We start from the raw sequence: 12320 nt of genomic DNA, 5'->3' as shown, positions 1-12320 counted from the left end.
GGATTACAGGCGTGAGCCACTGTGCCCAGCCATGTTGGCAGATTTAAGAGCCACTACATGCCCAGCAGGACGCACTCACTGTGAAATTCCGAACACTGGGATCAAAGAACATTCTGAAAGCTTCCAAAGGGTACTGGATCCTGAGAGCTCATTGCTTAGCACTTTGGGAGGCTGACGCGGGAGGACCACCTGAGGCCAGGAGTTCAAGACCACGCTGCCCAACACAGCGAGACCCTGTCTCAATAAGAAATAATAACAAATAAAAATTATTTTAAAAAGAATTCTGTGGGTGTGGGGAAAAGAAAGAGAGATCAGCCTGTTACTGTGTCTATATAGAAGGAAGTAGACATAAAAGACTCCATTTAGTTCTGTATTTGAGATGCTGTTAATCTGTGACCTTACCTCCAACCTTGTCCTTGCAAGAGACATGTGCTGTGGTGACTTAAGGTTAAAAGGATTTTGGGCGGTGCAGAATGTGCTTTGTTAAACAAGTGCCTAAAGGCTGCTTATGGTTAAAGGTCATCACCATTCTCTTAAATCTCAAGAAAGAGAAAAACATTTGTCTCCTGCCCCTCCCTGGGTAATGGAACATCTCCGGGTAATACCCATTGTGTGCCTTGTTTACTGAGTGAGGAGAAACCACCTTTAGGAATAAGGTGGGACTTGCTGGAGCAATACTGCTAAAAGGTTTATGGAGATGTCGCATATACATCTCAAGGCACAGCATTTTCCTTTAAACTTATTCATGTTACAAGGATTTTTTGTTCATATGTCTTACTGCTGATTTCCTCCCTACAATGATCCTATTGTCCAGCCACTCCCTTATCCTTTTTGATGGTAAAGATAATTCTCAATAAATACTAAGGGAACTCAGAGGCCGGTGCCGGTGTGGGTCCTCTGTAAGCACAGCACCGGTCCCCTAGGCCCCGCTTTTCTTTCTCTATACTTTGTCTCTGTGTATTATTCTTTTTCTCAAGTCTCTCATTCCACCTAACGAGAAGCACCCACAGGTGTGGAGGGGCAGGCCACCCCTTCATGTGGGCTGGTTGTTAAATCAGTGGTGGTGTGCATGATGACCTCAGCCACAGTGGGAGTATTTACACCAAGTTTACATTATGAAAATTGGCAAAAGCTAAATACAAATCAGGTTTTTGTTGTTGTTGTTGTTGTTGTTGTTTTTTGAGACAGAATCTTGCTCTGTAGCCCAGGCTGGAGTGCAGTGGCGCGATCTCGGCTCACAGCAACCTCCACCTCCTGGGTTCATGCCATTCTCCTGCCTCAGCCTCCCGTGTAGCTAGGACTACAGGCACCCGCCGCCATGCCCAGCTAATTTTTTTGTATTTTTTAATAGAGACGGAGTTTCACCATGTTAGCCAGGATGGTCTCAATCCCCTGACCTCGTGATCCACCCGCCTCGGCCCCCTCAAAGTGCTGGGATTACAGGCGTGAGCCACCGTGCCCAGCCAGGGGTTTTTTTTTTGTTTAAAATTACAGCAGATAATTTATGAAGCCATTAATTCTAAAAACTACAAAGAATATGTAAAATCCTAGAAAATATTTTGTCAGTTGGGCATGGTGGCTCATGCCTGTAATCCTAGCACTTTGAGAGGATGAGGCAGGCAGATCACCTGAGCTCAGCAGTTTGAGACCAGCCTGGCCAACATGGTGAAAACCATTTTTAATGTCTCTACAAAAAAATACAAAAATTAGCTGGGCATGATGGCATATGCCTATAGTCCTAGCTACCCAGAAGGCTGAGGCAGGAGAATTGTTTGAGCCTGGGAGGAGAAAGTTGCAGTGAATTGAGATCGAGCCACTGCACTCCAGCTTGGGCAACAGAGCAAGACCTTGTCAGAAAAAAAAAAAAAAGAGAGAGAGAGAGAAAGAAAAAGAAAATATTTTGTCAAATGACAACATTATAACAATTCTAGTTATAGTGTAGTGGGCTTTCGCCATTCATGAAGGGAGCCGCCTACCATTCTACGAAATAAGCTGACAGTCTCACACTGTAACTGCAGAACAGTGAGTTTTGTAAGGAAGGAACAAGGAAACAGAAGAATAGAAAAACAAGCTAATTGGTTAAGCTTAGGTTACTTTACGTTGCTTTTTTGGAAGGTTAAAGCAACAGGGACTTCCTTATTATGTTCACTCAAGTCGACTGGAATCCCTTGTTTTCAAGAAAAACTGGTCTGTTTGGGAATCTATCTGCTTCCTCAAACTCTCGGTTTGATGATGTGGCATTTAGCATGAGTGACTCCATTTTGGTTTGGTCTGGTTGGCAGGAGTCTAATGCAGGAGTTCAGTCCACACAATAGCCTCCCATAATTTTGTTTGTTGTTGTTGTTGTTGTTATTATTATTATTATTATTGAGATAGAGTCTCACTCTGGTGCCCAGGCGGAAGTGCAGTGGTGCGATCTTGACTCATTGCAACCTCTGCCTACTGGTTAAGTGATTCTCCTGTCTCAGCCTCCCAAGTAGCTGGGATTATAGGAGCGTGCTACCACACCCAGCTAATTTTTGTATTTTTAGCAGAGACGAGGTTTTGCCATGTTGGCCAGGGTGGTCTCGAAATCCTGACCTCAGGTGATCTGCCCACCTCGGCCTCCCAAAGTGCTGGAATTACAGGTGTGAGCCGCTGCCTGTCCTGTTTGTTTTTTAGAGATGAGATTTCTCTGTGTTGTTGTATGATACAGAGGACTAGAGAGACCAGTATGGGTGAATACAGGAGGATATTTTTCTAAGGTGTGCGCTGGCTCAGTGGATTCACATCCAAAAAGCTGAGCCTTGAGCAAAGACTGAGCAGGATTATTATAAGCAAACTTGGAGAAGCAAAACAAAGACAGTTAATCATATAATGACAGGTCACATAATCTATAGTATAGATGACTTGGCACTCGTGGCCTGGCATAGCTGGTGGCCTTATAACTGCGTCAAAAGAAAAAACAAGAACTGGCTGAATACAGACATTTGTCTTCTTTTTTTTTTTTTTTTCTTCTTCACCTTTGCTTTAGAGGGAGGCTGTCTGGAGCCTATTCCTTTGGTTTCGACTTCTCGAACAGCGTTGTCTTTTAACTGTCCTGGAAGTGAGCTTGTTAGGCAGAGGAAAATTTGTTCTACTTTTCTTTTTAACCTTTACCTTCCCACATTCTGGGCCTTGGCTTTTACTTTTCTTGGAGTGAATGAATGCAGTACTTATTATTACTATTATTTTTAAATTTCTACCTCAATGCTACCCAGGCTGGTCTTGAACTCTGGGGCTCAAGCAATCCTCCCACCTCAGCCTCCCAAGTAGCTGGAACTACAGGCACATTATTATTATTTTTTTTAATGACTTGTGACACAGCCCTGGGAGATCCTGAGAACATGTACCCTCTTTCTAATTTTTTATTTTTTCAGCAAAGACAGGGGGTCTCAGTACGTCGCCCAGGATGGTCTCCAACTCGTGAACTCAAGCAATCCTCCCACCTTGGCCTCCCAAAGTGCTGGGATTATAAGCATGGGTCACCACACCTGCCTCATAATTTTGTTTACCAGTTGGTATAGCGCTAAGTTTTTTTTTTTTTTTTTTTTTGAGACAGAGTCTTGCTCTGTCGCCCAGGCTGGAGTGCAGTGGCCGGATCTCAGCTCACTGCAAGCTCCGTCTCCCGGGTTTACACCATTCTCCTGCCTCAGCCTCCCGAGTAGCTGGGACTGCAGGCGCCCACCACCTCGCCCGGCTAGTTTTTTGTATTTTTTTTTTTTTTAGTAGGGACGGGGTTTCACCGTGTTAGCCAGGATGGTCTCAATCTGCTGACCTCATGATCTACCCATCTCGGCCTCCCAAAGTGCTAGGATTACAGGCTTGAGCCACCGTGCCCGGCCTAGTGCTAAGTTTTATAGACAAAAAGTATATGTACCCTAAAAATATAATTATGTAAAATACGGACAGAGATCAAAGGGCATACACACGGGAAAGAAGTAGTTAATTGCATTAAAAGGATGATATGAGTGTTTTAAAGTATCCACATTATAATTTAGGATTAAAAACCTCTGCTGGGGGCCAGGCTTAGGAGCCCATGCCTATAATCCCAGGACTAGCCTAGGCAACACAGAAAGACCTCATCTCTACAAACAAACAAACAAAACACAAACAAACAAATGTCTGTGCTGGCCACCCCCTCCAATACCTACAGGACAAAGTCCAAACTTCCCTGCTGGAAGCCTTATAATGGCCTTCCTTGACCATTATATTGAGACCTTACAAGATTCACAACACAGAATTTAATTTTAATTTTAATTTTTTTTTTTTTTTTTTTAGAGATAGTCTTGATATGTCACCCAGGCTGGAGTGCAGTGGCATGATCATGGCGCATGCAGCCTTGAATTACTGGGCACTAGTGAACCTCCTGCTTCAGCCTCCTGAATAGCTGGGACTTCAGGTGTGAGCCACCAGGCAGCTAATATGTATATATATTTTAAGATGGAGTCTCACTCTGTTGCCCAGGAGTGCAATGGCGCAATCTAGGCTCACTGCAACCTCTGCCTCCCAGGTTTAAGCGGTTCTCCTGCCTCAGCCTCCTGAGTAGCTAAGATTACAGGTGCCTGTCACCATGCCTCGCTAAGTTTGGTTTTTTATTTTTATTTTTTATTTTTAGTAGAGACGAGGTTTTACCATGTTGACCAGGCTGGTCCCTGAGCTCCTGGCCTCAAGTGATCCTCCCAAAGCACTGGGATTACAGGTGTGAGCCACCGCGCCCGGCCTATTTTTCTGTCCTCACCTTGGTTGCCTGTCTGGTCAGCAGCATTCAACAGTGCCGACCCCCTGGTCCTTCTAGAAGTGCAGCATTTCCCGCCATGGCCTCTGTGACCCTGTCTCTTTTGGATTTCCACCTACCTCTCTGGCATGTATGTCTCAGCCCCTGGAGACCTTTCACCCAGACCCTGAGGTCAGGCTCCCTTCTGTCCTCTCCACTGCTGCCAGAGTGAGATCTCACAGGTTCAGTTTCCTACCTAAATTCCGCCATGTGGATAAAAAGGAACAAACATGCATATGTATGTAATTAATTAACTATGCTAAAATGATAATTGTAGAATAGAAATTGTGGAGATATGGGTGTTCACTGCAATTCTTTCAAGTTCTTCTTTTTTTTTTTTTTTTTTTTTGAGAGGGAGTCTCACTCTGTCACCCAGGCTGAGTGCAATGGCGCAATCTCGGCTCACTGCAAGCTCCGCCTCCTGGGTTCATGCCATTCTCCTGCCTCAGCCTCCCAAGTAGCTGGGATTACAGGCGCCTGCCACCACACCCGGCTGATTTTTTTTTTCTTTTTTTTTTTTGAATTTTATTAGAGACGGGGTTTCACCATGTTAGCCAGGATGGTCTCGATCTCCTGACCTCATGATCCGCCCGCCTTGGCCTCCCAAAGTGCTGGGATTACAGGCGTGAGCCACTGCGCCCAGCCCTTTTAACTTCTTTGTGCTTTGAATTTTTCATAAAATGGGGCTGGGCATGGTTGCTCTCATCTGTAATCCCAGCACTTTGGGAAGCCGAGGCGGGTGGTCAAGACCAGCCTGGCCAGCATAGTGAAACCCCATCTCTACTAAAAATACAAAAATGAGCCGGGCTTGGTGGTGGTTGCCTGTAATCCCAGCTACTTGGGAGGCTGAGGCAGGAAAATCGCTTGAACCCGGGAGGCGGAGGTTGCTGTGAGTTGAGATCACGCCACTGTACTCCAGCCTGGGCGACAGAGTGAGGCTTCGTCTCAAAATACAAACTATTTTTTCATGAAATGTTGAGGGAAATCTCCTGCAATGATTCTTTTGTCTTTTTTGATAAAATGCAGGCTTCTCACCAACACTCTCGTATCCTCTCCACACACATCATCCTAAATGGGGATGCACCCTTGTTGTTCCCAGTACCTGGAACGAGAACATTCTTCTCTGTTCTCCAGCCCTCTATGCCCTCTTATTGTTTTATTTTTTAGACAGGGTCTTGCTCTGTCCTCCAGGCTGGAGTGCCGTGGCACCATCATGGCTCACTGCAGCCTTGACCTCCTGGGCTCAAGTGATCCTCCTGCCTCAGCCTCCTGAGTGTCTGAGACTACAGGTACCTGCTACCATGCACGGCTAGTTTTTTAATTTTTTGTGGAGACTGGGTCTCACCATATTGCCCAGGCTGGTCTTGAACTCCTGGGCCCAAGAGATCCTCCCGCCTTCTTTAAACTCATCTCATTGATGCCTCCTCCAGGAAGCCTGTGCTGTTCCCTCAGCTTGAGGCTTCTTATCCGATCCCCCACAGCCTCTCCTACAGCTCAGCAAAGGTTTATGAAATGAGGCTTTGCAGGCACCTGCCTGCCAGGGGTGTTAGCAAAGCTGCAGACCCTGCCTGAGGCCATGCATCTAGTTACCCCGGTCTCTGAATCACAGATGAGCTCTCATTTCTTCCCACAAATAAACCTTGTGACCCTCCACCCTCTACTCAGAGAACCTGCCCTCAGGTAGTTCCGTTTATGACATACACACACTTAGCCCTGAGGCTGGACTGACAGGCAGACCTGGCTGGTGGACTCCAGCCCAAGCCTGCCCACTGCTGGGGTGGGGGCCTCCGAGGGAGAGGACAGGGCTGGGTGGGGAGGAAGGCGGGGCCTGAGGCTGTGCGAGGCGAGTTGGTGTGTCCCCGGCTGGGACGGAAGTTGCACCACAAGTACAATTAGTTTCAGTTTTGTTTCTTTTTCAGGCACCCAGCAACAGCGGCCTCCAGGCCCCAGGCCCCAGGCCCCCTCGCCATCCTAGAGGCCAAGATCCGCTCTGGCTAGGTAAGGGGTTGGGGGCGGCACAGCTATAGGAAGGACTGAGCGGAGGGAGTAGGGGGAGGGGAGTGGAGAGAGAGCACAGGAGGAGGAGGAAGGGAGGGGAGCGCGGTGGGGAAGAGGCACCCGGAAGGCAGGAGGAGAGGGCAGGCTGGAAACTGCACCCGCCTCCCTCCCGCTCCGTGGCCACAGGTCCCCACAAGAAAGACCCCGTCCCACTCTCTGAGGTCTCCCGGCCCCAGAAAAGGGGACATTCCACCAAGTCTGCCCAACAAGTAGGTCTCAGCCACTGTGCCAGGAGCTCAGGACTCCCTCCCTCCAGAGGTTTCTGGAATGCGTTCAGCAGGAAAAGCTAAAAGAACAGAACTCCAGGAGATAAGCCAAGGCCAAGTCTATCCGAGGGTGAGCCAGCAGCCGGAAGGGGGCCAGCACTTCCCCTAGGCCTTTTTTCTGCCCGCTCCAGAATCCCCTTTAGAAACTGTTGGATGCAGGAAGTGGGGCCTTCACCACCGACGACACTGCCCCAGGTCTAGCAGAAGACAGGTGTATGGCCAGGCGGGCGCGGTAGTTCATGCCTGTAATCCTAATGCTTTGGGGGAGGCCTAGACGAGAGGATCGCCTGAGGCCAGGAGTTGGAGACCAGCCTGGGCAACACAGCAAGACCCCATCTCTACAAAAAGTGATAATTTTTAAAAAATGGCCTGGGTGCCTGGGCGTGGTGACTCACGCCTATAATCCCAGCACTTTGGGAGACCGAGGAGGGTGGATCACCTGAGGTCAGGAGTTCAGGACCAGCCTGGCCAATAGAGCAAAACTCTGTTTCTACTAAACATACAAAAATTAGCCAGGCATGATGGTGCACACCTGTAATCACAGCTACTTGGGAGGCTGAGACAGGAGAATCGCTTGAACCTGGCAGGTGGAGGTTGCAGTGAGCCAAGATCACACAACTGCACTCCAGCCTGGGCAACAGAGTGAGACTCTGTCTCAAAAAAAAAAAAAAAGGCTGGGCATGGTGGCACATGCCTGTACTCCCAACTACTCGAGAGACTTGAGTCTAGGAGTTTGAGGCTGCAGTGAACTATGATCACGCCACTGCACTCCAGCCTGGGTGACAGAGGGTGACCCTATTGCTAAAAAGTAAAATAAAATAAAATAAAAAGAAGGCAGGTGTATGGGGCTTGGAGGATTAAAGCCCCCTAAACTACTGCAAGAGTCTATCCTAACTGGCAGGACCTAGGCATCTCTGCCCACTGGGATCCCCATCTGTGTCCTTACTGCCTGCCCCTCGCACCCTGGCACCCCATACAGCAGGACCCCGGTACCTGTGCACACAGGAGGGCTTGCACCACATTTGCTACAAGGCCTGTGAACTGGGGACGCTGAGGATTCAATTATTAGCTAAGGCCAGGGACTCCTGGTCTTGTCATTTCTCGCAGGTCTGATCCAACAAGTAGCACTGACATTTTTACGTTTGCTGGATGTACACACGGAAGTGGAGGAAGAGGAGGAGAAGGAGGAGGACAGCTCCTTCGCTCAGGAGCAAGTGGCCCAAGTCCTCAGAAGACTAGAAGGAAGTTCCTGGCCATTCAGGTGAGACCTTAGGTTCCTTCCCGGCCATTTGGGTCAGCCCCTAGCCCTAGGGATCCCGTGGGGGTTGAGGACGGTGGGGGGTGGGGCAGGGTAGAAGCTAGATGGTGAGCTGGTGAAGGTACATTCTCAACTCTGATCCTGATGCCTCTGCCTGCAGCATGGTTTCCCATGGGTCCTCGCCCTCCCTCCTAGAGGCCCTGAGCAGCGACTTTCTGGCCTGTAAAATCTGCCTGGAGCAGCTGCAGGCACCCAAGACACTGCCCTGCCTGCATACCTACTGCCAGGACTGCCTGGGCCAGCTGGCTGATGGCAGCCACATCCGCTGCCCCGAGTGTCGCGAGACCGTGCCCGTGCCACCTGAGGGGGTGGCCGCTTTCAAGACCAACTTCTTCGTCAATGGGCTGCTGGACCTGGTGAAGGCCCGAGCCTGTGGAGACCTGCGTGCCGGGAAGCCAGCCTGTGCCCTGTGTCCCCTGGTGGGTGGCACCAGCGCCGGGGGGCCGGCCACGGCCCGGTGCCTGGACTGTGCCGACGACTTGTGCCAGGCCTGTGCCGACGGGCACCGTTGCACCCGCCAGACCCACACCCACCGCGTGGTGGACCTGGTGGGCTACAGGGCGGGATGGTATGATGAGGAGGCCCGGGAGCGCCAGGCGGCCCAGTGTCCCCAGCACCCCGGGGAGGCACTGCGCTTCCTGTGCCAGCCCTGCTCGCAGTTGCTGTGCAGAGAGTGCCGCCTAGACCCCCACCTGGACCACCCCTGCCTACCTCTGGCCGAGGCTGTGCGTGCCCGGAGGCCGGGCCTGGAGGAGCTGCTGGCTGGTGTGGACAGTAACCTGGTGGAGCTGGAGGCGGCGCGGAGGATGGAGAAGGAGGCGCTGGCCCGGCTGCGGGAGCAGGCGGCCCGGGTGGGGACACAGGTGGAGGAGGCGGCTGAGGGCGTCCTCCGGGCCCTGCTGGCCCAGAAGCAGGAGGTGCTGGGGCAGCTACGAGCCCACGTGGAGGCTGCTGAAGAGGCTGCTCGGGAGAGGCTGGCAGAGCTCGAGGGCCGTGAGCAGGTGGCCAGGGCAGCGGCTGCCTTTGCCCACCGGGTACTCAGCCTGGGGCGAGAGGCTGAGATCCTCTCCCTGGAAGGGGCGATTGCGCAGCGGCTCCGGCAGCTGCAGGGCTGCCCCTGGGCACCGGGGCCGGCCCCCTGCCTGCTCCCGCAGCTGGAGCTCCATCCTGGGCTGCTGGACAAGAACTGCCACCTGCTACAGCTGTCCTTTGAGGAGCAGCAGCCCCAGAAGGATGGTGGGAAAGACGGACCTGGTACCCAGGGAGGTGAGGAGAGCCAGAGCAGGAGAGAGGATGCACCGAAGACGGAGAGACAGGGTGGGGTCCAACCCCAGGCCAGAGATGGAGCCCAGACCCCAAAAGAGGAAAAAGCCCAGACAACCCGAGAGGACAGAGTCCAGACCTTGGAGGAGAACAGGGCCCAGATACCCCACGAGGATGGAGGACCCCAGCCCCACAGGGGTGGCAGACCAAACAAGAAGAAAAAGTTCAAAGGCAGGCTCAAGTCAATTTCCCGGGAGCCCAGCCCAGCCCTGGGCCCGAACCTGGACGGCTCTGGCCTCCTCCCCAGACCCATCTTTTCCTGCAGTTTCCCCACGCGGATGCCTGGGGACAAGCGGTCCCCCCGGATCACTGGGCTGTGTCCCTTCGGCCCCCGGGAGATCCTGGTGGCGGATGAGCAGAATCGGGCGCTGAAATGCTTCTCCCTCAATGGCGACTACAAGGGCACCGTGCCGGTCCCTGAGGGCTGTTCCCCTTGCAGCGTGGCCGCCCTGCAGAGTGCCGTGGCCTTCTCCGCTGGTGCACGGCTCTATCTCATCAGCCCCGACGGCGAGGTGCAGTGGCGCCGGGCCCTGAGCCTCTCCCAGGCCAGCCACGCAGTGGCGGCGCTGCCAAGCGGGGACCGTGTGGCTGTCAGCGTGGCGGGCCACGTGGAGGTGTACAATATGGAAGGCAGCCTGGCCACTCGGTTCATTCCTGGGGGCAAGGCCAGCCGGGGCCTGCGGGCACTGGTGTTTCTGACCACCAGCCCCCAGGGGCATTTCGTGGGGTCGGATTGGCAGCAGAATAGCGTGGTAATCTGTGATGGGCTGGGCCAGGTGGTTGGGGAGTACAAGGGGCCAGGCCTGCATGGCTGCCAGCCGGGCTCCGTGTCTGTGGATAAGAAGGGCTACATCTTCCTGACCCTTCGAGAAGTCAACAAGGTGGTGATCCTGGATCCGAAGGGGTCCCTCCTTGGAGACTTCCTGACAGCCTACCACGGCCTGGAAAAGCCCAGGGTTACCACCATGGTGGATGGCAGGTACCTGGTTGTGTCCCTCAGTAACGGGACCATCCACGTCTTTCGGGTCCGTTTTCCGGACAGTTAAAGGGGCTATGACTAGGGTGGGAGGGAGTGGGGAGGAAGAGGACAGGAAGGAGGCAGAGCTGTCCATGGGAGGTGGCGGCTGAGGACATTTTCCTGAAGGGCAGGGGTTGGCAACTTCGCAACATGGAGTGCCAAGCTGCTAACCCGTCCTCTAGTGTATGAGAATAGGGACCAAGGGTGGTGGCGTGACCGTAACTCTCAGAAGCAGAGGAGGCAAGTGGGTGGTGGGGGATGCTGGGGGTTCACCTGCCTCTTGCTTTTTGTGGGTGGCTGCTGCCACCACCACCGCTGCTATATAGTTTAGGTTTCTGAGGTTTGTGAGCCTGTCCTGATTTGCATTCTTCAAAACCATTCCTGATAGAGTAGCTGAGGGAGAGTCTTGGGGCAAATAAGGGCCCAGGGTGGGTCAGGCGTGTGCATTGTGGAACAGAGCTGAGACTCTGGCCCCCCTTGGACTGGGACAGGGTCCTACAGAGTCAGAGGAAGCCTGAGATTTCAAATGGGCAGTAAATGGCCTCTTCTGACAGCCACAGGCAGGAAGCTCCTGTAACCACGGCAGCCACCAGTGGCAGTACAGGGTGGGCTTGCAGGAGGGCTGCAAGTGCAGACCGCAGCTAGGCCCAAAGAGGTGTTAGACTGAAAGGCTGTGAAGAGAATAGGCTACTGGAAAACCAAACCCAGCAGAATTAATGTCCAAAAATCCACGTTCTCCATCGCTTCTCAGCCTTTGGCTAAGATTAAATATTAAAAAAAAACAAAAAACAAAAAAACAGACTCTGCCAGGCGCGGTAGCTCATGCCTATAATCCCAGCACTTTGGGAGGCTGTGGCAGCAGGATTGCTTGAGGCCAGGAGTTTGAGACCAGCCTGGCCAACTAGACCCCATCTCTACAAAAGATTAAAAATTAGCTGCGTGTAGTAGCATATGCCTGTTGACCTAGCTACTCAGGAGGCTGAGGTGGGAGGATCCTTTGAGCTCAGGAGTTTGAGGCTGCAGTAAGTTATGATCACACCGCTGCATTCCAGACCCTGTCTCGAAAACACACACACACACACACACACACACACACACACAAACAACAGAAAAAGCAGGTTATCCATCACTTCTCAGCTAAGATCAAGTGTGAAAAAAAAATGAAAAAAAAAAAAACAAGTTCTGAGTATCAGAGCAGGGGAACCCTCCACGCAGCTGCGGAGCCAGTCTGAGGGAAGAGGTACACAAGATAGAAAAATCTCTAGGCTCCAACGCTTCTGTTTCGGTGCCTTTCCATTTCCCGGAGTCTATGTGTTGCCTTCTCTTCATTTTCCAGCAAAATTCCTTTTGAGATGTGTTGGCCTTCACTTGGCTGAACTAGGGGGTGAAGGAAGCTGTCCTCTGGGCCGCTGTTGCTGGGGAAACAGCTAAACCCTGCAGGCCAAGGGAAACTTGGGGGTGCCAAGAAAACCTGGAAGGTGCAGTAGGGCTGCGATGAATAGAGGCATCAAACCAGAAGGGAGGAACCTGTCGGAGGTGGGC

At 52.0% G+C, this 12320-nt stretch overlaps 1 protein-coding gene across 1 annotated transcript; it reads left to right on the top strand.

The window, feature by feature from the left end:
• Window positions 1-6691: 6691 nt before the first annotated feature.
• On the top strand, window positions 6692-11957 carry TRIM56 (tripartite motif containing 56). Its single transcript, XM_010387391.2, has 3 exons — window positions 6692-6793; window positions 8227-8380; window positions 8538-11957. The coding sequence occupies exon 3, from the start codon at window positions 8539-8541 to the stop codon at window positions 10804-10806; it is 2268 nt and encodes a 755-aa protein (XP_010385693.2). The 5' UTR covers window positions 6692-6793; window positions 8227-8380; window position 8538; the 3' UTR covers window positions 10807-11957.
• The last annotated feature ends 363 nt before the right edge of the window (window positions 11958-12320 follow it).

The sequence above is a fragment of the Rhinopithecus roxellana genome, chromosome 6 (assembly GCF_007565055.1).
Source record: "Rhinopithecus roxellana isolate Shanxi Qingling chromosome 6, ASM756505v1, whole genome shotgun sequence".
Classification (NCBI taxonomy): domain Eukaryota; kingdom Metazoa; phylum Chordata; class Mammalia; order Primates; family Cercopithecidae; genus Rhinopithecus; species Rhinopithecus roxellana.
Note: the sequence above shows the minus strand (reverse complement) of the source record. Positions and strands in the feature narration are given on the sequence as shown.

What these genes read in the sequence shown, in the direction of transcription:
- TRIM56 (XM_010387391.2), top strand. Translation starts at nt 8,539, where the DNA reads ATGGTTTCCCATGGGTCCTCGCCCTCCCTCCTAGAGGCCCTGAGCAGC.